General features: G+C 37.8%; 1 protein-coding gene across 1 annotated transcript in view; it reads left to right on the top strand.

Moving 5' to 3' along the window:
• The first annotated feature begins 640 nt into the window (after window positions 1-640).
• Window positions 641-27,567, top strand: part of BCKDHB (branched chain keto acid dehydrogenase E1 subunit beta) — a 56,381-nt gene continuing 29,454 nt past the window's right edge. Inside the window, exons 1-9 of the mRNA XM_058175961.1 lie at window positions 641-889; window positions 4,190-4,267; window positions 4,837-4,905; window positions 5,961-6,094; window positions 10,046-10,201; window positions 11,550-11,658; window positions 15,890-15,987; window positions 16,340-16,450; window positions 27,126-27,212. Coding sequence (XP_058031944.1) covers window positions 757-889; window positions 4,190-4,267; window positions 4,837-4,905; window positions 5,961-6,094; window positions 10,046-10,201; window positions 11,550-11,658; window positions 15,890-15,987; window positions 16,340-16,450; window positions 27,126-27,212 — 975 coding nt within the window. The 5' untranslated portion in view covers window positions 641-756. The remainder of the gene's footprint in view (window positions 890-4,189; window positions 4,268-4,836; window positions 4,906-5,960; window positions 6,095-10,045; window positions 10,202-11,549; window positions 11,659-15,889; window positions 15,988-16,339; window positions 16,451-27,125; window positions 27,213-27,567) is intronic.

The following is a 27,567-nucleotide window of genomic DNA, read 5'->3' as shown; positions in this document are numbered from 1 at the left end:
GAATCTACACATTGCAGTAACCCAAACGCAGCTCACCGAATTGACCGAGCCACGATTTGGCCATCCAGCATTTTCAGCAGGATGAAACCTGTTTTCTCGAGAGTTCGACATCTTTTGCAGGAAAAACACATGCGCCGCTATGGAAGATTCACTCTTTTCTTTGTATTCGAAATAATATTTTCCATGCACGGTACAATTAAATCAACCCTCCTTTTTTTGTGCTTTTAAGACCAAGACAATTTGTGAAGGTCAATTTTGCCTTCCCTTTCGAATAGGGTGATTGACAGGCTCACAATCGTTGCTACCAAGGTACGAACCCCACAACACCGGAGTATGACGCTTGCTTTTTCCATAGTCTCCCGGCAAAGGAAAGCACGGCCGCCTATACGATCTTATACTAGCGCAGCCACTACCAATCAAACTAGAACCCGAAGTGTAAATCTACAACAGATTCTCTTGACCCTAGCAAGACGCCCCGCCCAAACACTCTCCTCTCTCACCATCTGGGCTTTACCCCATCGACGTAGCAACGCTCGCCCTCTGCGCACGCGTAAAGCGAGCCAACCCTCGCTCTTTTCTTAAAGGCAAGCTCCGCTCCTAAAAAAAAAAGAAAAATCGCGCACCAGCTGGCAGGGCTCCGATTGGTTTGTTTACCATCGGCGCCGCTACCAATGAGAGGAGCAGGCGCGGGTGCCCGCCTCCCCCGCAACGTGCTCGAGCTCGTCCCAGGGACAAGACCCCCGCGCGGTGGTCGAGATGGCGGTCGCCGGTCTCGGATTCCGGAGAGCGGCTGTCTCCACTCTTCGGCTCCGTCTCGCTACGGGGTCTCCACCCCGCAGGCGCGCGGCCCATTTCGCTTTTCAGCCGGACCCGGAGCCCACCCAATATGGTGAGCGCTTTAATCGGCCCCGGGTCCGCGCTACCGTCGCAGGGATCGGACGCCGCAGCTCCCTTGCTTCCCTCTTTGCGGTCCCTTGCCGAGTGGAGGGGAAGCGAGTCAGTCGGAGGGAGGCCGGTCCCCCCCCCCAACCACTTTGCTGCGGCTTCACCCCACCCCCCCAAACAGTCCAGCTGGCTGAGATGGTGGGATGGGGAAAGTGGCATTTCTGCAAACGGGAGATTGGCCTTTGGGGCGCAATAGGCTAAGTCAGGGTCTTATGAAAACGGCGACCCCGCTGTGTTGGTTGGTGCCTGTAAAAAAAGCCCTGCAGGCGAGTCAGAAAGCGCTTCCTCCTCCCTTGCAGCCGAAAACGAAGTTTCCACCGCCTGTGTAGATGCAGCCACTGATTGGATGTAGCACAAACGAGCTGTGATTGTTTAGGAAATCGTGTGGGATGACAATACACCAAAGCCGGTGGCAATTTACAGGATAAGATGCAGGTTGTCCCTTACCCTTTTTTTAAAAGTAAAGGGAGAGATATAAAGGACTTCCGTGAAGAATTTTATAGAAGATGAAACTCTATAGAGTGCAGGTAGCAGTCCTCAACGACCCCGTTAAGTGAGAAATTTCTTAAGTGAGTTTTGCCCCATTTGATGACTTTTCTTGCCACAGTTGTTAAGTGAATCACTGCAGCTGTTAAATTAGTAACACAGTTGTTAAGTGAATCTGGTTTCCCTATTGACTTTTGCTTGTCAGAAGGCCACAAAAGGGGATCACGTGTCTCCGGGGCATTGCAACAGTCATAAATGTGACTCAGTTGTCAAGCATCCGAATGTAAATCGGGTGACCATGGGGATGTTGCAATGGTCGTTAAGTGTGAAGAATGGTCATAAGTCACTTTTTTTAGTGATGATGTAGCTTCAAACGGTCACTAAATGAACTGTTGTAAATTGAGGACTACCTCTAGATGCATTTTCTCATTCCTAGCTGAGGCCTAGCATCTTCTGATGATCTCTGGAGGGCCAGGGACAGGGGTTATTCCTCTGCCCCGGTCCTGTTAGACCTCTCAGCGGCTTTTGATACCATCGACCATGGTATCCTGCTGCACCGGCTGGGGAGTTTGGGAATGGGGGGCACCGTTTATCGGTGGTTCTCCTCCTATCTCTCTGACCGGTTGCAGACGGTGTTGGCAGGGGAGCAGAGATCGACCGCGAGGCGCCTCATGTGTGGGGTGCCCCAGGGGTCGATTCTCTCGCCTCTCCTGTTCAAAATCTATATGAAGCCGCTGGGTGAGATCATCAGTGGTTTTGGGGTGAGGTACCAACTGTACGCTGATGATACGCAGCTGTACTTTTCCACCCCAGGCCACCCAAACGAAGCGGTCAAAGTACTGTCCTGGTGTCTGGAAGCCGTACGGGACTGGATGGGGAGAAACAGGCTCAAGCTCAATCCCTCCAAGACGGAGTGGCTGTGGATGCCGGCACCCCGGTACAGTCAGCTGCAACCACGGCTGGCTGTTGGGAGCGAGTCATTGGCCCCGATGGAAAGGGTGCGCAACTTGGGCGTTCTCCTGGATGGGCGGTTGTCTTTTGAAGACCGCTTGACCGTCTTCAGGAGAGCTTTTTATCAGGTCCGCCTGATTCGCCAGTTGCGCCCCTTCCTGGACCGGGATGCCCTATGCACGGTCATTCATGCTCTGGTTACCTCTCGCTTGAATTACTGCAATGCTCTCTACATGGGGCTCCCGTTGAAGAGCACCTGGAGGCTCCAGTTAATTCAGAATGCAGCTGCGCGGGTGATAAAGGGAGCCGTCTGTGGCTCCCATGTAACACCACTCCTGCGCAGGCTGCACTGGCTGCCTGTGGTCTTTCGGGTGCACTTCAAGGTTTTGGTTACTACCTTCAAAGCGCTCCATGGCTTAGGACCGGGTTACTTACGGGACCGCCTACTGCTACTGATTGCCTCCCACCGACCTGTGCGCTCTCACAGAGAGGGACTTCTCAGGGTGCTGTCCGCCAAACAATGTCGGCTGGTGGCCCCCAGGGGAAGGTCCTTCTCTGTGGGGGCTCCCACCCTCTGGAATGAACTTCCCCCAGGACTACGTCAACTACTTGACCTTCGGACCTTTTGCCGCGAGTTGAAGACCTACCTATTTATTCGCGCAGGACTGGCATAGAAATTTTTAGCAGTTTTTAATATTCTGATTTAATTATTTGGGGTTTTATGTTTTTAATAGTTTTAATCTGGCCTGATATTTAATAAGATTTTTATAATTGTTTTTATTATGTATATTTGTACTGTTTTATTTTGGCTGTGAACCGCCCTGAGTCCTTCGGGAGAAGGGCGGTATAAAAATCTAAATATACTAAACTAAACTAAACTAAACTAAACTAAACTAAACTAAACTAAACTAAACTAAACTAAACTAAACTAAACTAAACTAAACTAAACTAAACTAAACTAAACTTCTGCAAACTGTTGCAGTGTTTGCCTTTGTAAATACAGAAAGCTATACTCTTGTGCCCTTCTATCTTCATTTTCTGTCATTATCATGGCATGTTGATGTTTCATTTTGACAAAAGATCTGCCCTTCATTGTCCCTTTGAATACGGAAAGAGCAAGAGTGATATCGAACAGTCCATTTTAGGTGCCAGGCCTATATATGATACGTGCTAATTGAGGTCACCTTTAAAATGTCATAATTCCTGTTCTGGGAATTTATTACTGGTCCTTGCATGCGAAGATTGTGTGTTGCAGAGGGTGTCCTAGTTCTGAGGAAATTCCCCTTCATCTCCTAACTAAAGTATAAATCACAACTTTAACCAGTCTTCTTGTGCTAACCAAGCCATGGAGATGAGAATTCTGTGATTGATGGAACTTGAGATAGCTATTAAAAGATTAAATCATAATTATAATAAATAATTAATTATAATATATTATAAATATAATTGATAAATTATAAGTAAACGTAGGCAGCAGGTGAACCAGCAATATCTTTTAACAAATGGAAAGGATCTTTTAAAAAAATTAATTTGGGAGAACTTCTATTTACTGGCTAACCAAGAGGATGATACTTGTGGATTTCCCCTCCTATTCGCTCAAATTGTTACTCATTGTTGAACAAACAATCACTGAGTCCATACATTAGTGATACCTACATTGGAAAACAGATGGAAATATTGGATTATGACAAGTCTTAAAGCTTTCCAAATGGATATTGGTGTTTTATATGACCCTATTTAGCAATTTGTATGGTGCTATTTAGCAATGTAATAGTTGGCCTTGTTTAACCAAATAATCTTTTCACAGGCCAGACACAAAAAATGAACCTTTTCCAGTCTATAACAAGTGCCTTGGATAATGCCTTATCTAGAGATCCAACTGCAGGTAAATTTTTATGCTTTGCTATTTAAGAGAAACTATGCTGATTAAGCATCTTCCGAGTAATATAATGGTGTGTGCCTTATATAGTGGTGAGTGAATTGTGTAGTAATTAGTATCCTCAATTGGAGAGGCTCTAAGTAATTTTTTCCCTCATATCATTTTTGGATGGTAAAACAGTTTTATTTAGGCTTTGAATTTGCTCCTAAGTAAAATTTCTGTTTGAAACTTGAAGCTTACGTCAGTGTTGTATGCTTCTAAATTAATACAATTTTATTTGCGGGGGAAAAATTTTAAGATAGCCTTTGTTCCTAAAAATTAGGAAGTGAAGTAAGTTGAAAAAGTACAGTTTTAATGGAAAGACATTTCTTTCATGGTTTGTGTAAATTGGCTAATCCTTATCATTTCCAGGATTGTTTCTGAAAGGTCTTGGTTCTTATCACTCATCAAAGTAATGTTACAAAAAGAAAAGCACGTACAGTAGATAGAAAAAAAATTAGATGAAGGTGACTTTCAATTTTAACAATTCAGTTTCCTTTCTGAACAACTATTTCCTTGATTTCTAATATACACAGTAATATTTGGTGAAGATGTATCCTTTGGTGGAGTTTTCAGATGTACCGTTGGCTTGAGAGATAAATTTGGTAAGTTCACAATTTAAAAGTTCATCATAGCTCTTGTTACATTATTATTTTCATAAAACTGTTTTTCATTTTGGTAAAGGTCTCACTATTGTGCAATAAATAAACATCATTAGCAATAATTAAAAATTGAGATCATTGGTTGAAACCATAATTTTATATAACTTTAGAGCAGTTACTGGAATGGCTGACACGAATTAGGGAAAATGTCCTTGCAAATGGATACTACTTTTCCATCCAGAGACACTTTGAATAGTATCTAAATCTGATTAAATAAATAATTGATAAATGTTCTAATTATTGATGAAAACAGTTACAAACCTAGATTGGGAGTTCACCTGATCTAGGTGGGGAGATCATTATATATAATGTGTGTTGACATTGAAATATGTGTGGTATTCTCAGAACAATATAACAACTTATATGGAAAATAGTATGGTGTCAAATTTAAGATCTTGAAAATGATACATTGCTCATACATGTGTAGTATGGAGTTCTATTGAGGAATCTAGCTGCATAGGCATAGTTTTACATAAAATAAATTAGGGCGGTCTAGTCTTGATATTATTATTACATAGATTATTGAGGAACATTTAGAAAGTTAGAAGAATAGTTACAAACTGGGAATAGTTAGCCATGGGAGAACACTGAAGGGAAACCTGACCACACTCTTAAAATGCCTGAAGTACATGGAACCCAGTGTATAACATGGACTAAAGATTTTGAGTAACAGGAGAACACATTTCAGCAGAATGCTAGAAAAAACTTTTAGACTACAAAAGCAGTTTAGGGGTGATGTCAATTACCCAGAGAAGTAATGGACTTCCAATCTGTCTCCAGTGTTTTAATTCTGATTCCTTTATAGAGAAGAGCATTGAAGATACTGGCCAAAATGGCTCCTTTCAACACTATTTTTTAGTTCTACTTTCAGTTAAAGACTAATTAAAAAAACCCACAAATAGTGCAAGCCCTTCTCATTCCATCAGATAAATGTATTAAAATATTTTTCCTGGTTTATATACATTCATTTAAAAGTTATTAAAAAAAATCTCTTACAGGTAAAGACAGAGTGTTCAATACTCCTTTATGTGAACAAGGAATTGTGGGATTTGGCATTGGAGTTGCAGTGACTGGTGCTACAGCTATCGCCGAAATCCAGTTTGCTGACTATATTTACCCCGCCTTTGATCAGGTTAGAGCATATTTTAAGATGTCGAAAATTAGAAGGAAATTTAGAGATATTAATTAACTTTTTTAAAACAATGAAAATGTGGACTGGAGAGAGATTAGGTGTGACAGTTGAAAGGAGCTTCATGAATATGATTTAGAATTGTTGAAGAATCTTTGCCATTTTGTACGTTACCAAAGGAACAAAAATTGTTGTGAGAATATGTTGATAAGAGCTTGCTGTTTCAATTAATGCACAAAAAGAGAATTGCCACTTCTGCTATGGACCGTTGAAAGTTCTACATGTGTTCCTCTTGAGGAAAATGTATGTATTCTTTTATGGAAGCAGGGTGGATTTGAGTTAAATCAAGTCAATTTAAATCACGATTTAAACCGTGATTTAAATCTGTAGTAAAAAGGCTTGATTTAAATCAACTTGATTTAAATCATAATTTTTAAAGAGCAACTGTCATCTCTTTCCTGCAGTGGCTCCTCCTCTAATCTGTTGTTGACCCAGTGACAGTCCCATTCACTTTAATGGGATGGCCAGTGATGTGGCAGTGACACAACAAGGTGAGGGATGTGACAGGCAGCAGGTGATTGGACCCTAACCCTAACCCTGCCATGATGGATCTGAAATGACAGGTGCTCTTTAAATGTGAGGATTCATTCGTGCTGGTAGTTAGAATCTTTAATATTATTATTTGCCAACAAAATGAAGGTTTCCTATTTGGCTTGCAGAGCTTGGATTCATTGAATGAGTTTATCAAAAATGTAAATATTGTAGAATATACAGCCTCATGCTACATAACTAAGGTCCATTTCATGCTGAATAAACTAAATTATTAGTGTATCTTAAATAGAATACTATCTTTAGATAGATTTTTATTCCGCAAGCATTTTATTAAAATAAACTTGATAAAAATTAAAAAAAATCAGATTTAAATTTTAAAAAATTGATTTAAATAAAAAAAAATCCATTTTTTTAATTTTTATTTTTTAAAAACATTTATTTTTAACCATCCTGTATGGAAGTAATTATTTTAGAAGAAGTAATGTCAGAAGCGTGAGCATCCCAGTGCTATATTTTCCTTCCTGTAAAGGGAAGGAATCCATAGTAAGTAAGAATGATGGTAGGCTCACAGCTGGGCATTGGTACGTCTCTGATGCTTGATAAAATGAGCTGCATTATCACTTTTGAGAACCCGAGGTAACTTCTAATTTTTGTTTGTAAAAAAAGTCTTAAAATTCAATTTTATATTAGTAGTTCCCTCTACTTTCTAAAGAGAAAGCTGTCTCTAAATTCTTCAGTAACTGGAACAATAGCTTGATGTGGGAAGCAATACATACCGTTATACCTTCTACTGGTATAAATGAACTGAATTCCTGAACTCACTGAAAAACATGTACATTCCTTTATGCCCCCAAATGTTTAGGCTGATTCATTGAAAATGTGGACTGTATGAAGTGCCTGCAAATAGAAGAAGGGTTTATCAAAATTGAAAACTTTCTGGAGAAGCCAGCACGGAAGATTGCAAATAGCAATCACCTGATCACTGAGCATTTGGCAACTGGTTGGCAGTGCTAACAAGTTGCCAGGTTACAATCTTCAGGGATGGTGGTGGTGTAATATTTTGTGATAGCTGGAATTGCTTTAAAAGCTGTAAAGCACCCTTTCTGAAAGGCTGTTGTAAGTTTGAATCGACATTAAGCAACTGGTCAAAAGTCGAGGACTATCTGTAGATATTCTTCATAGTGATCTTTCATTATCTTCCAACAATGCATGCATTGCCACTATAACTGAGTAAATCTATCTGGCTGCTAGCCATCCTCTTCTTTCCTTCTACATTTCCCAGCCTTACAGAGAATTAGGTCTTTGTGTAATGTGTCCAAAATACAGGTAGTCCTCAACTTACAACCACAATTGACCCCAAAATTTATGTTGTTAAATGAGAAATTTGTTAAGTGAGTTTTGACCCATTTTATGACTTTTCTCACCACCTTTTTTAAGTGAATCACTGCATTTCTTAAATTAGTAACACGGTTGTTAAGTGAATCTAGTTTCCCCATTGACTTTGCTTGTCAGAAGGTTGCAAAAGGGGACCACATGACTCTGGGACCCTGCAACTGTCATAAATGTGAGTCAGTTGTCAAGCATCTGAATGTAAATCGCGTGACCATGGTCAGAAGAGTTAAAAATGGTCATAAGTCACTTTTTTTCAGTGCTGTAACTTCCAGTGGTCGCTAAATGAACTGTTGTAATTCGAGGACTACCTGTATGTGAGCTTAGTTATTTGTGCTTTGAGTGTTTTGATTTGGTCCAGGATTTATTTATTTTCATCTTATTTGTTTTCAACTTAATCATAATCATGATAACATGTTCCATGCTAATTCATGGTATATTGTTCTTATGTTTGTTTGTTTGTTTATTTATTTATTCAGTTTCTATAGTCGTCCAGTTCAACCAAGTGAGTCTCGATGACTTACTATAAATATGTTATTCTCAAGAGTCTCCTTCAGCATTAAAGTTAAAAATACTTCAATATTCTTCCTATCCTGCTTTTTTCAAAGTCCAACTTTTGATTCCATAGAGTGTCATAAAGCTTGCACAATTCTCGTTTTTGTAGATATAAACACATAATGGTATCTGAATCTCTTTTCCAAGGCCTTCATGGCTGCGGTATGGAATAACTGTCAGCAGTGTTTTTCTTGACTGCTTGTTCCTTTTCTGGGATGGTCCTAAATTTTTGTCCTAAAAGACAAAAGCTATCTTCCACTTCAGTATGTTCGTTATCAATCCTGGTTGCTCTACCAGTTGTTGTTAGTTTGGTCTTAATTTTAGTATTGTTTTTTTCACTATCATGTTTCTTGCAAATCCTTTTGCATTTTTGGATATCAGAATAGTGGATAATGAGATGTTCTGGGATTTCCATTTTTCTAACTACATTCCACAGCTTGATGTTATTCACACAATTAAAGGACTTTCTGTAATCAGTGAAGCAATGACATCATTTTTGGTATTCTTTGGCTTTCTCAATTATCCAGATTGCACCAGAAATCATGGCTTGTGTTCCTTTTTTACAGCTAGTTTGTACATCTGGCATCTTTTTTCCACGTAAGGTTCTAATTTGCGTATTATTATTTTGATTTCCTTTTATTTTGTATAACTCCAAGCTGTGCACATACTGCTCTTGCCTCATATTAGTTTCTTTACGCTTCTGTTGATAATATCCATAATTTTAAAATTTGCCTCTTGTTTTTGCATAATCTATAATAGCAATAGCACTTAGACTTATATACTGCTTCACAGTGCTTTACAGCCTTCTCTAAGCAGTTTACAGTATCAGCCTATTGCCCTCAACAATCCGGGTCCTCATTTTACCGATCTCGGAAGGATGGAAGGCTGAGTCAACTTGGAGCCGGTGAGACTCGAACAGCCGAAGTCAGCAGAAGTAGCCTGAAGTACTGCATTATAACCAATGCGCCTGTCAGGCCTGGAAGCAATCTTTTGCATTGGGCCTTCAGGCCTGCCACATTTACTACTGTGGGAAACTGGGAGGGGTGATTGTATGGAGCATGGGTGATACATAGTCATAATAACATTCCTTTCTCAGAGCCAAGGACATCTTGCCCTGCACCTGGAGGGCTGGAACTGGGAGGCATCTCCAGTTGGGATGGTGTCTTGATTGGACCATGTGATGGACATGTGGGTGCTGGGTAGGGACTTGGACTTTCTTTTGGGTGGGGAAAACCTGGAGGCTTTCAGATTTGTGTTTTCCCAGATGTGCCAATATGACATCTCTAATAAAATGGAACTTTGAGGAACTTCAAGCCTCGGAGTCTTCTTTCGTTGAGAATGTTACTTGGAACCCTGGCAGCACCACTACAGTTCTAGTAGAACATGAATGTGCTTTAACTGCATAAATATGTCTTGATAACCATATGTAATGTTAAATATATCTCTATATTTTTTCAGATTGTTAATGAGGCAGCAAAATATCGATACCGTTCTGGAGATCTCTTTAACTGTGGAAGCCTTACAATAAGAGCGCCTTGGGGATGTGTGGGCCATGGTGCATTGTACCACTCTCAGTCCCCAGAATCCTTTTTTGCTCACTGTCCAGGATTGAAGGTATGATCATTTATTAGATAGTCTTTTAAAGCATTCTAATAATTCTTTTTAAATATAAAAGGTTACATATAAAAAGTTTTTTATATTAAAAAAGATACAAGAAAATTATGGAATACAAATATCACACATGAAAATTTGCAGAATAATACACCACAAGGTAAAATTAAACACATGTATTTATAAAATAATCCCCTTGGAAGGAAAACAATCTCGGTTTTATGCTTACTTATCAACTTGGATTACAACAAATATAATTTTGTGTCAGTTTAATACCTTCAAAGCTCTTTTTAAAATCATGTTAAAGAATAGCTAAGTAGTGAATGACCCTGGTTAAAGAGATTAAACATCTTATTTTAAGAAAATTCAAATTTTGCATGTGGTAGCAAGCTATGTACAGAATTATTCATAAATGATTTCCGGGTTAAATTGAAATTACCATCAGACTTGGTTTTTTTTCCCTATATGAAGTTATTTTTCATATTGATTAGTGTTCCCATAGTTTCAGCTGCCATTCCTCTAATGAAAGAGTAGTGATTTCCTGTAAGGTATAAAGTATTCTGATACCACTTTTCATATATAAAATCAGAGTGTATTTTGTAAATATATAATGTTTGCTAATAATGAAAAAATGACCGATGGAAAAGGAAAACCAACATTTAAAACTTGTTGCATCTGATAGTAGTTTATTTTCCAGTGCAACTGAGTTTTTTGACTTTGCCACTAGATACGATGATTCCATCTTGATTTTTACATTTTGATATTTTATTTCAATATTTGTTATCTATTTTAGTAATCATCATTGGAACAATAGAACATTTTGTACCCATTTTCTCTAAGTATATTATTCACTCATTTTCATTGATATTCCCATTTTTGCATGTCAGTTACCCTGCATAAATTCTGCATCTATTTAATCATACAGAAATTGACATGTTTGGTCTCTGAATCATATTTTAATGGGAGCTGATTGATATGATAGATAGATAGATAGATAGATAGATAGATAGATAGATAGATAGATAGATATGCACATACCTTCCATAGATATAATCCATGTGTATAGTGCTAACTGAGTCTGTGATCCAGGTTGAACAACTACCCTGATAATATAATTTGGTGCCACCAATCTCCCTTTTTCTTATTCAGTTTAAAAACTCTTTAATGCTTGGTCATTTATTTAACCAGATAAAATTATTTGTCCTTGCCATTCATTTAGCATCTTCTTACTGTCTTAATGGGATAATTTGAAATAGGAAATTATCCCTTGGAACAACGTTTATTTTTTACTTTTGATATTTTTCCTAATCAAGATACTCTCTAATTTGTTTATGTATTCATTTTCTTGAAGATTGTGGTTCCAAGAGGACCTATTGAAGCAAAGGGACTATTATTGTCATGTATAGAAGATAAAAACCCTTGCATATTCTTTGAACCTAAAATAATGTACAGAGCAGCAGGTAAATTTTTCTTATTGTATTAAAGGTAAAAAAAAAATAACCTACATCTTATTTATTCACATGATGGTAGAAACATAGGATGTATGAGTTGAACAGACAGTATATCATCTAGTTCAATCATAAATTGCTCAGGGCAGAATTACTAACCATATCTAATAATCGACCATACTGTTGATTGAAGAGTTCTTCTCACTATATTTAGTATTGGTCAAACATTGCAGTGCATTTTCTAGTATTATAAAGTCATCGTTGTACTATGGGCTACAAACAAGCATGGAATCTCAATTCAGATATGAACTGTCCCCTGCCTTCCTTCAGTGTCCAATGCAACATAGCCAACCAAATCCCCAGCCTTCTAAGCAACATCCCTTTCTCCTGTGTATCCCTCAACTTCTGATTATTTTGTTGTTTTTTCCTTGTCTTCTTTTTCCCCATACCATTCCTACCAAAATGAAAATAGTTTTGTTCAATGCATGAACAAACCATTCTACTCCAATTTTGGTTTGATTATTGGCTACCGAAAACTAGCTATTCTGTGCATGGAAAGATTCATTTTTTGAATATTCTACATATCCCTAACTTCTGTCAAAGGAAAGAAAAAAATAAAACTGAATCCCCCCAAAGTTATAAGAGATCATGTAGTCATAACTGATAATTTATAGTCGGTTTCATTGAGTTAAGCTGAATCTGCATTCAACCAAAATTCTTTCCCTAGCTTGTGAGATATAGAAATTATGGCAAGGTGCATATATTTCTGACCTCCTTAAATAGCTGTGGGATTTTATTGTTGAACAGTACTGATTTATGTAAGACAGGTAACTTACATTATAAGGACATTCTTATGATTTTAGCACAAATTTGGGGTATTGAGAAACTGTTCTACTCAAACATGACAGTTGTTTTTCAGAAATTAAACTTTAAATAATAGAGGGTTTTCAAATGAATTGTTCAGTGATTCAAAAGCAAATAGTGGTACTTAGAGGAAAAAATGAGTCATCTTGACATTATCAGGTTTAAATTTCTTGCAGCGAATTTGTTCTTATGACCTTTTCAGCTTCATTTAATTCCACCTTTTATGACATAAATAGTATAGAAATAAATGATTTGCATCAGTGGTTGTTATAGTGACATGGCAAGTAAGATTAAAAACAACCAGTTTTTCAATCAGTGTTCAAAATATCCTGTCACAAGATCTACACATGTTTTCCTACTACAATTAAGGTTTAATAGAATTAAAATTCGTATAAATGACAATTATAAATGCAAGCCTTTATAATGTTTCCAAATGGTGAGAATGTTAGTCAAAATAGAAGATACACAAAATATGCAAAGCAAGTTTAAGAAAAATAGTAAGCATAAAACAATTGAAAACACTTAAGGTAATTTATATGAAGGTTAGAAAAATTTGACTTTTTCTAAACATTCTAAAACCAGCAAACAAGCTAGTGCATTTACTAACATCTTTTCATAGTAAGAACTAGGGTCTTGCAATGGTTGCTTTTTATAATATATTGCCAATATAATATTTTTTAAAAAGGACATTTTCTTCAATATATGAATAGGCTCTTTCCCAAAGATTATTAGATTGTCTCCTATAGCTTTACTATGTCAAGAGTAAATTACAATTTACATTCTTAATGCTTACAATGAAGAAATAGGTTGGCTACGGATTTACCATGATAGCAGAACTGTTAGAATATTGGGATATACATCCGTATGCTTCATAGTGACCTTATACTACATGAACTCAGTATGAGTAGGGATGAATTGTGGATGAATTGTACAAGTATAGGGAGTAGAATTTTAAGTGCCAACTCTTGTGCACTTTCATAAAATGCAATTATGCAATAAGACATAATCTCATCAGGGAATTCTATCAAGGGATTTGGGAAATTCACTTCTTGAAGTCTGACTGGATATGTCCCTCCAAGCCAAAGATTGACTTGAAAGAAGGATGTAGATTGTGAGTACAGGGACTTCAATTTGTAAACTTACGACATACAAAGAATAAGCACAATCTTTGTAGATTGTACTAGATAAAATATAAGATCTTGATCTCATTTCCCATTTCCTCGATTTCTGAAGAGTGGAAGCTCAAGTAATTTTGTACTCTCAACCTAAGCTAAACTAGTTTTGGTTTCTGAATAGTAAATAGAATATGGCGGTTCAGTGAAAATTTGATCCAAACATTGTATCCCTGAAAGACACCTCCAAAGATTAGGAGATTGCCGTAAAATGTTTTGACTGAGAAAGTTTAGTAGGTGAGCCCCAAGAAACAACTGGTTGTTCTTCTATAGTAGAATGAGGTTGAGCGGAGGGAAAGCAAATAATTCAGTTGACGGTACTGGCTTTTAAAAACACTCAATTGTTTCTATGGATACATTTTTGTGGATACATTTTTGTGTCCATCTCTTGCATGTACATAAATGTTCAGCAGATAAATAATCAGAAATAGGGCACTGTGTTAGACAGTTTCTCTATCACTGCTAGCTTTCTGCCATTGCTGTAAGATCTGTACCCCCATTCATAAATTGTCATATTAGTATATATTTATTTATTTATTTATTTATTTATTTATTTATTTATTTATTATTTACATTTCTATACCGCTCTTCTCCGAAGACTCAGGGCGGTTTACAGCCAAGTTAAAAAGACATATACAAAAATTAAAACACAATATTTGAAATTTAAAAATCTGACGCCATAAAGGCCGAATATTAAAATAACAAGAAATAAAACCACTCAATTAAAAATTACTCTTAGGCCAACCCTGCTCGTTGAAACAAAAAAGTCTTGAGCTCGCGCTTAAAGGCCCGGAGGTCGGGAAGAAGGCATAGCCCCAGAGGCAGTTCGTTCCATAGGGTAGGTGCCCCAACAGAGAACACTCTTCCCCTGGGGGCCGCCAGCCGACATTGTTTAGCTGACGGCACCCCGAGGAGACCCTCCCTGTGGGAGCGCACAGGTCGATGGGAGGCTATTGGCGGCAGTAGGCGGTCCCGTAAGTAACCTGGTCCCATGCCATGGAGCGCTTTAAAGGTGATCACCAACACCTTGAATTGCACGCGGAAGACCACCGGCAATCAGTGCAGCTTGCGTAGGAGAGGTGTTATATGGAAGCTCCGAGACGCTCCCTCTATCCCCCGCGCAGCCGCATTCTGTACCAGTTGAAGTCTCCCGGTGCTCTTCAAGGGGAGCCCCATGTAGAGAGCATTGCAGTAATCCAGGTAACGAGGGCATGAGTGACCGTGCATAACGAATCCCGGTCCAGGAAGGGACGCAGTTGGCGGATCAGGCGAACCTGATAAAAAGCTCCCCTGGCAACGGCTGTCAAGTGTTCTTCCAACGACAGCCGTACATCCAGGAGAACGCCTAAGCTGCGAACCAACTCCCTGGGGGCCAGTGACTCGCCCCCCACAGTCAGCGACGGAACTAGCTGACTGTACCGGGATGCCGGCATCCACAGTCACTCCGTCTTGGATGGGTTGAATCGAAGTCTGTTTGTCCCCATCCAGACCCGAACGGCTTCAAGGCACCGGGACATCACATATCATGCATATGCTTAATTTGTTGTTATTGTGACACCCTTATTCAGGCTGAACTATAATACAGTCATAGAGATGGCCAATTATGCTTGTGAAAATGGGATCTTGTTGGATTATCTGTATATTTAATTTTGTTTGTTTTTTACTGCAATAGATCCGAATAATTGTGAATACAAACATATTTTTTTGGTTTATAAGGGCACTTGTCAGCCAGCTAAATTTGTAGCGAGTTTTAGTTATTGCTTCCTTTCCCCCCAAAACTTGGATTTCATCCAACTTTTAATTGCGGTTTAAATTTTTCAGTAAATCATATGCTGTTCGGCTAGAAGAAGTTTTCTGATTCAAGGGAAATTCCTAAATTATATCTCTGGGATTTATTTTTTATTTTCTGCACTCATAGCTTCAACTGATAATAAATTGCACATTGACACAACTGAATTCATTTTTCTCTTCATACATTGCCACTGGATTTCTGATTCTTCAGAATGGAACTTTCCTTGTGAGTTCTATTACACCTAAGGCTCTAAATTTAGATACCTTGCAGCAGAGATGGAGAACATGCTGTCCCTTCAGGTTTTGCCAGCATCCTTCAACTACATACATGCTGATTGGGGCTGCCAGAAGTTGTAGTTCCGTATTTCTGTTCTAGATACTCAAATTATAAACTTCACTGCTTTCTTTCTATTCAGTGGAACAAGTCCCTGTGGAGCCTTACTCCATCCCTTTGTCTCAAGCAGAAGTGCTTCAAGATGGAAGTGATGTAACTTTAGTGGCTTGGGGTACTCAGGTGAGTAAGATTTGTTAGGATTTGAGGAAAATAAATCCCCCAAATACTTTTTACTAGTTCCTGCTATTACTTTCTAATACTTATTTTACCATTATCACTTTATTGCCATGTTCATCTGGATAGTTGCTATCTGAAGCGATCACTTCATCAGATATTTATGTTTTGTTCGGTCCTCCATTATGCATGTATGTAAATATTCTAGAATATTCTTCTAACCAAAGTGATGGAAATTAAATAAGACCCAGATAGATAGGATTAGAACTAGAATGTTAGTGAGACTTAAATCTTGTTGAGATTCAAAATCTTGTTTATGAGATTTAAAGTTTATTGCATGCTTTCTCCTAATGTTTAGGTTCATGTTATAAAAGAGGTAGCAGTTATGGCACAAGAAAAATTAGGAGTCTCCTGTGAAATAATTGATTTGAAGACGATTTTGCCTTGGGATGCAGAGACTGTGTGCAAGGTAAGTGTACATATCATGTCCACATATCCATTTAATCAAACTTCTTTATAATGATCTGATTATAGTAATATATAAGATTGATAACAAAATATGTTGAACAAACATTTGTATATGGAAATCTATGGTCTAAGGAAACCAAATGCTTAGGAAAAATATTGAATGTGGATTTTGAAGAGGGATTTTGAGCCTCTAATTACCCCCCACCCACCCCCACCCCAAGAGTTGCTAATGCTATTTCTGGCCTGTGAACAGTTATCTATAGAGATGTTGGATTTCTTTCAGTCCCAAATATGAAAGAATGTACACTGTGCCTTTGGGAATGGGGGGAAGCTTCTTGGGTGAGAAGCGAAACATCTTCAAAGAAAAACCAGAAAGTCCAGTTGCCTCTTGAAAAAAACATCTTTAGGAGAACCATGACCTGGATGACTGAGAATCTCCATAGACATTCGTTACAGTGTTGTTTTTTTCTAAAATTACAAATAGTATATTCATGTTCCTACCACTAGAGGTCTCTGTTAGATCAATTAAATCTGAGTTTTAAATGTTTTACTGACTATTATTTTCTAAAAGCTGATTCTATTTTCCCCCCCAAAATAATTTGAGTATTTAATCTGTTTCATAATTTGAACTGTTTTTGCAGTAATTTGATGTTAGTAATATATTATCAAATCTCAAGATAATGATGAATAGGCTACTTGTAGATCATGAGTATACTTCTCAAACAGATAAGCTATCTGTGTGTACTGAGTATTAATTTGAACAGTTATATTAAAAAAAACAACCAGAATGCATTTTACCATCTATTGCGTTTTATTTCAGTGAATTTAAGCTTTTTTTGTTCTTGTATTCTGTACCATAACAGCACTTACAACAGACATGTCCTTGTCAGATGAAATAACTCAGTACTGTTGATTTAGAAATGTGCTTTCTTTTTCAATAGAGATAAATCAGGAGCTGGATCCAGTTGAAATGCTAACCATGATTTCCTTAACTATGTTTAAGTAAATGTGGAATCCAATTCCAAACTCAAGAGGCAAATCCTTGAATTTGTTCAGCAACTGTTTGAAGTTATGATGGCATGGAACAAAGGGATGGACAACTGGTTCTCAAAGTTCTAGCCATTGCAGTACCCCCGCAGCGACATGACCAAAATTCGTATACTTGGCAACCAGCCCACACTTATGACCCATAGCAAGCATCTGCAGTCACATGATTGCTGTTGCCGACCTTCTCTGCTGTCTTTCACGCACACCCACCCACCAGCATCCTTCTTCCTTGGGCCTTCCTCCACTTGCACAAATATATGGACCCACCAGCACCTTCATGCTTGACCTCCCTGCACTCACACACACGCATACCATCCCCTCTTTTCCAGGCTCCCCTGCATTTCCACACATGAACACATGCAGGCCACACTCTCTTTTCCCCAGTCTTCCTGAACTTGTGCTAAAACTGCATCACCCCCACCCCTAATTTGCACATAGCCTGTGCGGGGCCTCCCCCACCTTCCTGTTGCAACAGGGGAGAGGGGGGTGCCTTACCTGGGATTCCCTTTCCTTCCCACTTAATGACCCATGTGTCCTGGAGTTAGAATGACAACTGGGAGTGCCTGGATTCCCTTTGCTAAGCCATGCAATACCTTGCTTTACAACTACAATGTTTAGTGACAACAATCTGGATCCAGGCTGCCCTTGTACCTGAGGACTACCTGTATATAATGCTAATCTACATCCATGGCTCATAAACAAGACTGGATGAGCTCACAGAATGCACTAATGAAAAGTCCGGATTTCATATTTTGGCTTAGAATGGGATCAAACATGATATTAGCGAGAACTTTCCAAAAGGAAGAAAGTGGTTGAGAGGGCTTGTCCCTATGTTCTGGTATCCTTACAATTTATATTGACTGTTTCCTAATATGATTTGATTGCTTATTTGCTCCCAGTGACTATCATTAAGTGTTGTACCTTTTGATTCTTGACGAATGTATCTTTTCTTTTATGTACACCAAGAGTGTATGCACCAAGAGAAGTTCCTTGTGTGTCCAATCACACTTGGTCAATAAAGAATTCTATTCTATTCTATTCTAGTCTAGTCTAGTCTAGTCTAGTCTAGTCTAGTCTAGTCTAGTCTAGTCTAGTCTATTCTTCTATTAGAACTTCATCACTTGATGAGTCATTGCATTTTAGACTAGGTAAGAGCTTTGTGGTACTAATCCTAGCAAGAACTGATTAAATTGTTTGTGACTATAAGCAGATAGGAAAGGCTCTAGCTGGAGCAGAAGGTGAAGATTTTCCCAAGTCACAATTGCCACCTGCTCTTCAAGTTGGTCCTGTGAGCCCAGAGGATTCCTCAAGTTATAAACCACTTCTGCATGGGGAAGTGTCACATTGTCTGGAGTCAAAAGGTGGAGCATCTCTGACATCAAAAGGCTTCCTAACTCATAGCTCAAGATTACTCAGAGCATATTAGTTGAAATTCTTAGCCCGTTTTTTAGTTATAATTATATTCTTAATTCTAGGTTTCTCTGAAGAATGAAAAGGGAAAACACTGGGTAATTCTATAATTTAGTTCTATAAAAGCAAATCTGCCTTCATCTCAAGTTGTCATTTTCTTCCAGATTTTTCTATAGAAGTCATTTTTTTGTTGTTTTTTTTTGATAGAGATACATGTAACAGTCAGTCAAATGTTGAATTATGGTGAACAAAAATTGGCATGTGCCTGCCACAATTTAGTCACGTGCTTAAGTTTGCTGTATTCCAGAAACTCTAGATGATGGAAGCTTCCTAAAACCCTTTAAAAATGTATGATTGAGGGTAGGAAGAGGTTCTTTGCTTTTTTTTTATTTTTGACATGGAATGACATTTACATTTGAGACTTTTTTTCCTTGTAAATGATGGCAGTGAAACCAACATTTTCTTGTGTCCCATTCTCCATTTCAGCTTGTGATTCCATTGGCACAAGTTATTCTTTTTTATAAGAGAATTCATGGACATAAGTAAGCTAAACACAATTTAAGCTTTGCTGAGTCTATGTTGATTTGTGGGAATTGGAAAACGTATTGCAGAATATAGTGTTGAGATATTATTTTAACTCTTATAGTTCAGGGCATGAATAACTTTCTACAAATCAGTACAAATGTAATATTTTTGCAAATTTATTCTGCTTTAATATTTTTGAATTGTAAATGTATTTGTGTTTTTGTTACTTGTTTTATTTTACAGAGCAAATTTCAATTTTTGAGAGATATTAATGATTTTAAAGTGTAGTATTTGCTAAACATAAGGTAAAGGTTCCCCTCGCACATATGTGCTAGTCGTTCCCAACTCTAGGGGGCGGTGCTCATCTCTGTTTCAAAGCCGAAGAGTCAGTGCTCCTCTGACGACATCTCCGTGGTCATGTGGCCGGCATGACTCAACGCCAAAGGCACACAGAACGCTTTACCTTCCCACCAAAGGTGGTCCTTATTTTTCTACTTGCATTTTTTATGTGCTTTCAAACTGCTAGGTTGGCAGAAGCTGGGACAAGTAATGGGAGCTCACCCCATTACAAGGCACCAGGGACCTTTCGATTTACAAGCTCAGCATCTTAGCTACTAAGCCACTGCGTCCCTTTTGTTAAATATACATACAGTATAAATAAGATAAGTATTGTAACAAGTTATATATGAGAAGGTAAGATAATTATTGTGCATTTTTTTCTACCAATATTCATATTGGGGTTTTTTTGTGGAAAGAGTTGTGGTCTTTCCCTAAAACTAGACATATACAAAACTATAGAAAGGGAGAAGAATCTGTGTAGCTAAAAGTAATGCGGCAATTTTCCATGTGTTTGTTGTAAACTCTCTTAACACTTTTTTGATTAATTATCCAAAAAATCAATGGGTAATTTTTTTAAAAAATTTGAATTTATATCCCGCCCTTCTCCGAAGACTCAGGGCGGCTTACATTGTGTTAAGCAATAGTCTCATCCATTTGTATATTATATACAAAGTCAACTTTTATTGCCCCAAGCAATCTGGATCCTCATTTTACCTACCTTATAAAGGATGGAAGGCTGAGTCAACCTTGGGCCTGGTGAGACTTGAACTTGCAGTAATTACAAGCAGCTGTGTTAATAACAGATTGCATTAGTCTGTTGAGCCACCAGAGGCCCAAGATTAATGCAAGATTAATTGCTTAATTGAATTCTCTCTTCTAGCAATGCAAAATCAAATTTTTGTTTTTCTTTCCTTTGGAAACCTCTAGTACTCAGACTGAAAAAATGAGATGTAAATTAATTAATAGAGAAATATAGGATTATGTACTATAGTTTCTATTATTTTTCATTTATAATTTCATATATCAATACCTTTTTTATTCTCAAAGCAAAGGTACTGTTCTTAAACAGTTTAGGTGTGCATCAGTTTATATATTACCTAAATTTATATAGCCATACATCTCACATATAGATTTCTGGACAGTTTACCAAAAATTGAAACAAAAATGAAATCAACAAAAAGAACAATACAATTTAAAAATGAGGAAAAAATATAAAAGCATATTAAAAACATAATAAAATCTATAAAACAGCTAAGATAAGCCCATTCTTCAAAACAATCAGTACAACCACTGTACCGACTCCATTACACTCCTGAATCCCAATGCCTTGTCTTCAGAGCCTTACAATAAACCAACAAGCTCAAGGTCCATCTCATCTCCAGGGAATCATGTTCCACAAAGGAAGTGGCACAGCAGAATTGGCTCTCTATCACGAAATACATTTTTTCATCAGCCTGCATTTTGAGGGATTGGTGAACATCAATCTTGGATATCTTGTTGACATTTGAGATTTTGAAATTCACTCTTCAGTAGAGTCTGTTCTGATCAGACGCAAAGTTTCTGTGATTATGATCCGAAAATACATCCTACATTTGCCCAATATAGTTGCTTTGCAACTGCAAATCACAAATTCATCACTACCTTCACCACCACCACCACCACCATCATGGGGCTACCATTTTTCTGGGCTGGAAAAATCCAGGCAAAAGTGTCACAAAACGGACTTCTTTGCTTCTTCCTATTGGTTCCCCAGATATTTGCAGTCACATATCATTGTCCTAGATTAGAGGTCCCCAACCCCCAGTCTGTGGACCAGCACTGGTCCATGGCATGCCAGAAACTGAGTTGCGCAAACAAACGAAGCCCCATCAGTGGCATGCAGGCTGCATGAGAAACCACACCCCCTCCAGTCTGCGGAAAAACCTCTCTCCAGGGAGCCAGACCCAGGTGTCCAAAAGGTTGGGGGCTGCTGTTCTAGATGATGCGGCTCTTTTTTTTAGATAAGTTCAGGGGTGAAATGCTCCCAGTTTGGACCGGATTGCCCGATCCAGTAGCGATGGCGGTGGGTGGTTCAGAGAACTGGTGCAAAAATTCCTGGTCCCGCCTCTCTCCCCGCATGCCCAGCTGAGCCACGTGATCATCGGAGGCTTTTTTTTACTTTTAAAAGCATTTTTTCCTTCGGCCGAAAAAATGCTTTTAAAAGTTAAAAAAAAAAGCTTCTGATGATCACGTGGCTCACCTGGGATTGTCAGAAGCCTTTCAAAGCATTTTTTCTATAAGCTGTAAAAAAAAATGCTTTAAAAGAGTTCTGACGATCCCAGCTGAGTTGCCTGATTGCCAGAACCCTTTAAAAGTTTTTTTTTTAAAGCTTCTTCGGCTGAAAAAATGCTTTTAAAAGTAAAAAAAAAAAAAAGTTGGCCATGCCCACCCAGTCACATTACCCCCGAAGCCACGCCCACAGAACCGGTAATAACAAGGAATTAAGTTATTACCCATATCTTTCTAGTTTTGCATATACTTGAATAACATGTCTCGGGGTCATTATCCATTGTGAAAGAACTGATTCTTCAAGAAAGTGAAGTACATAAATCAGATGAACTAGTACTATTATATTGGTTTATAGTTCATTATGTTGATAGGCAAAATGCATGTGTAGTATTTAAGTTAGATTTGCAGTGCTTGGGTTAAAATAATAAAACAATTAAAAAAAAAGTTAAGTGAGAGTTTGGTTCTCACAGAGGTTGCCAACAAAAAATGGGAGGAGAGGATTGAGTTGGATAATCAAAAGGAAAATTAAGTGAATGGAAGACATTAGAACGTGAGAGACACTTTTAATAAAATTGAATTTCTCTGCAGGAAGAAAAACAAAATAACTATCCAGTATCAATAAAGACTGGAAAAAAAGAAAAAGAAGAAAGGAGCAATTAAAGAGAAGAGTGTTTAACCACAGTAAAATTTTACATTTACAGAAAGGAATTTGAAAAGGGAGCGGTAGGAATTACTATAATTAAGAATAATGTAAAAGAGAATGGAAATTGTGAGGACGACAATTGTACCTAAAATATAAAGAGAATAGTAGTTCCTATCTTTTTTTGACCTATAGCAAAAGCATTTAAACGAGGAATGGTAACATGGTGGAGAAAGAAGCGGGTTAAGTGAAGCCCTCAAAGTTTTATAGGGAAAACAAAAACAGAATAGGAATGTTTCAATATTTAAGAAGAGTGTGTCAGAGAATAGGCCTTGGATATTGGAATCGTACCAGTAAGCCTTGTTTTATTTTTCATGTAAACCTCTTTTCTAGTCAACTGCTCATAATAAATGTTAGGTTATCAAAATACAACACTGAAAATCATTCTGTTGTAAAGCATAACAAATAAGATTAACAATTTTATAAATATATACAATCATTATTTACTGTGAAATAATTTAGGCTGTGTAAAGATGAAATAATATGCTCTACTCCTTAATTCTTAAACCTTAGGAAAAGATGTTTTTTAACAGCAAATACCCTGCTGCTTCCAAGTTAATTTTTACAGCACTGGATTTTCCCCCCCCGAATGGCATACAAATAATTAGTTCTGTTCAGTAGTAAGAAGGATATGAAGAAGGAATGATTATCCATATTAATAATTAGCCTTCCTTAACAATTGCTGAAGAATATGAGGCCTCACTCAAAGAATAGCCATAATATTATTGCAGAATTGACAGCTAACAATTTTTTCTACTTCATCCTAGATAGTGTTAAAATGAAGTTGCGGGCAGAGAGAATGGCTGCACCTTGTATTTGTCTTTCATATTTCTTTAGGTTAAGAATTTCTAGAACTTTGAAGAATTGGATTACATTCCAATTCGTGAGTTATGAGTGCAAATCTTTTCCTTATAATATCTTTCCATGTACATTACTGCTAAGAATCGTAATCACTGCAGATGTATGGGTGCTGGGATTCCTTATTCTGTTGGATGGTTTGATAATAAGGAATAGTATTAATGAAATTAACTTGCACCTCTGTTCTGGTTGCCCATTAATTCCTGGCTATATTTAAATTATATCTATCTATATCTATATCTATATCTATATCTATATCTATAAAATTTAACTTTTTTGGGCGTGCTTTTCAAGTCTGACAAAACACTGTTATCTGTGCATTTCAGAAATAAACTCTAGAGTTCACTAGAAGTTAATCTCAAGTGTCTGTGTTAAGAATTGCAGCATAAGATTGCTGTAGGCAATTATTTTAATAGCTTGTTTGGGGACAATTTTTACATTTTTATTGAATAAATTATACTGTTTCACTCCCTTGAACAAATTATAGATGTAGACTTGTTTCTTTTAATAGACATAATTTGAGAGACCAGTGTGAGTATAAATGCCAGTCTGTGATGAGGGTAAAGTATGATGGAGGAACTACTGAGTCTTACGAAGAAGTCTAGGTTAGGTTTCCCCTCCCCACTTACACACAATTTCCATGCTGTTTTTTAATGACGTAGAAAGGTATTTTTCCACTGGAGGACAAAAATGTTTTATCATTCATAAACTGCCGGTAAGTTTGGTAGTTACACACTCTGACAATTATAAGTTTAAATCTGTTAAGTCATATTGAGTAAGGCAAAATTAGTAAAAGCAAAATCTGTAGTTAGCACATTCTGAATCTTGCTTTGTGAAACAATACATTTAAATTTCCCAACTTTCCAGAAGGTAGCTCTATATAGCTTCTAACTTCCATCCATTCCTTCCATCAGGAGGAAAATTACCAGTTGCTTGGCTGACTAGGTTACCAAACAAAACATAAAACAGAAGACTAATTCTTTTATCTTCTGGTCCAGCCAGTTTATTGCCAGTCAGAGCTTTGAACTTGTCAGTGCTCCAACTTGAGGATAAGATTAATGTGTTGTATATGCACTCAACAGGAGTTGAATTTGACTTGAGGGAGTCTTTACCTTTGCAATATACACTTTATTATTTTGTAATCAATTGAAATGAGATGCTCGGTCTTCCAGATATGCCATTTCTAGCCATATGTATGGGTTAGGGAGGAATTTGATATGTTCAAATGAATTTGAAGAAAAAGTTGTAACTGTAACTATTTCAGAATATGTGAACTCTTCTAAAATGAAAGATATAAGGTGTCACTTTAGTTCTTGCACACACAAAATTGCTTAATGCAATAATGAGTAACTAGAATTAATTTGCTTAGCTTAATCTTAAGCAGTAGAATCATCTATATGTTGCTGAACATCTGATAAGGAAATCTGTTCCATTATAAAAAGCCAGTGAAACTCGTTTGGGTGTTTTTGTTGCTTTTTTTGTTAAAACAAAACATTGAGACTTATGTTCAAACATGGCCAATTTTAGATTCTGCTTCTTATGAATTACTTAACTAGAAACTGGGCATTGTAAATATATTACTCTATTCTTGTACAATCTTCATTGGCTTCCATTTCATTTGTGGATTTTATTAGGGTGGTTGTATTAATTTATAAAGCCCTTCACTGTTTAGGACTACTATAATATTTGACAGTGTGTTCTTCTCTGCAATCTAACATAATCTTCACCTTTTCGGGGGGATTTACCTATGCTGAGATGAGGCAAGCAGCTATCAGAGAATGGACTTTTCCTGTAGCATTTGCCAGCCTCTGAAATGCCCTTTACTGACAAAAACTCCTCCCCCAGGCCATAAGCATTTAAATCGTGTTGTTTTTTAACACACTGCTGCCTAGAAATATTCATTTTGGTTGTTATTTTCATTGTTTTATTGTCTTATACTGTATATTCGCACTGTTTCAATGTTTTATGTGGGTTTAGTTTGTTGTAAGATGCCATGGAAAAATGCTTTTTTTAAAAAAGTAAATAATATAGAACCTTTGGGCTTTAGTTTTAAGAGCTTTAGAGCACTTTAAAAATAATATTTGATGTGAAAATAAATATTAGCATTGGGCAAATTGTGTTGATCAAGTTCTGTATATAAGTAGTATATAATGTAAGCATGAGTTTTCATAGTCTAAAAGTATTTGGTATATATTAATATTCTAATTTTTCTTATCTTTTATTTGGCATTAGAAACTTGTTTGTATTAGTATTTTCAAAATATAAACAGTATAACAGAATTCAAAATGTTGCACACATTGCTTTTGAAAAGTTGAACAATTATTAAATGTTATTTATCTCAATATATTAATAGAGTGGCTATAACTTGTTTCATAGCTTGTTAAACAATTTGTTCCCAACCCAGATGCTTTCTATAGTTTCCGTCATCAACTTGGATTGCCAGGATTTCAAAATAACTTATTTGTGCCTTTAAGAGGCAAATACAGGTAATCCTCGAGTTACAAATGTAATGGCGCCTACCAATTACTTTTGTAACCTGAGGATTCATTGGTGTGAATCACATGAAACGAATGTGATCATTCCTTGCTTTTGCCCATACATTCGCTAATCAAATGCGCAGGTCGTTAAGTGCACATGAGGTATCTCGGGGGGGAGGGGAAGGCCGGGGGGGGGCTAGCGATGGAACAGGCCACCTGCTTCAGACCACCCAAGGCCTCCCCGGCCCACTGAGATACTTTATGCTCCCTTCTCTGGGATCCCCACAATTGCTCCCCCACATCCTGCCTCATCGGGTCACTTACCTTGTGATGATTTAGCAAGCTGTCTCCTCTCTAGCTCCTCTGCTGCGGTTTCTTTACCTGTTTGCAGTCTCAGTGTGAAAAGCGTTTGCAAGCCGATGAGACTTTGGGGCAGCGAAATCGCCTCCCGTTGGCTTGCAAATACTTTTTGTGCCAAGACTCGAAGCTTCTTCTACAGTACGGTACCAAATCCATGGCAAAAGGCTTTGCAAACCGAGGGAAGGCTTCTCCATTTGCAAAGCCTTTTGCCGTGGATCTCATTCAGGCCTTGGTTTGTAGAGAAAAGAGGTCTAAAAACTGTAGTGTGAGATCAGCAGTGTGAGGTCTTGTGCTACTGATCTTGCATGATCTCACACTACTTTAGGCTTCTATTCCCCGTGAATGCACCGAAGTAGCAAAGGAACAGACAGGTTGCTAGATTGTTACAAGGTAAGTGAGTCCCCACGGGCCCAGTGCCTGTGGAGGCCCAGCCGGTGGCGGGGAATAAACAGGGCAAATATTGCAATGCCTCTGCGGTTGTTCCCATGTATGAATGACTGCCTTGGTGCTGCAGCATTTGTAACTTCAGGATTGCATTGTAAGCACTTGGGTGTTATGTCATAACTTTGAACAGTCGTTAAGTGAACTGTCATAACTCAAGGATTACCTGTATTATGCCACTTTTTAGTTAAAAAAAGTGTCTTTATAAATAAATCTTAAAAGTCTTCCTTTTCCCCCCTCTTTTTTTTTAGTCAGTGGCAAAGACTGGACGATTGCTCATCACTCATGAAGCCCCTGTTACTGGAGGTTTTGCATCAGAAATTAGCTCCACGGTGCAGGTAATTCCAGAAGTACTAAATTTGTTGAGCTCTTTTCAGAAGAAACTCAACTTGGTTATTGAGTGGGATTTTCACAAGTGAAAAGAATATGTTTAAAGATACATATATATGGGGAAGGAAATGATATTTCATTCCCAAGACCTACAACGTTGCTTTATTTTGATGAAGATATTCCTGGAAGAAAGAACGAAGAAAGCCAGTATATTAAGAGTAAATACTCCCCACAGATTCTGAGCCTCTGGTGGCTCAGACTGGTAAGACAGTCTGTTATTAACAGCAGCTGCCTGCAATTACTGCAGGTTCAAGCCCCACCAGGCCCAAGGTTGACTCAGCCTTCCATCCTTTATAGGGTAGG

Source organism: Ahaetulla prasina, chromosome 1 (genome assembly GCF_028640845.1).
Source record: "Ahaetulla prasina isolate Xishuangbanna chromosome 1, ASM2864084v1, whole genome shotgun sequence".
Classification (NCBI taxonomy): domain Eukaryota; kingdom Metazoa; phylum Chordata; class Lepidosauria; order Squamata; family Colubridae; genus Ahaetulla; species Ahaetulla prasina.
This window is presented reverse-complemented; position numbering and strand designations above follow the sequence as displayed.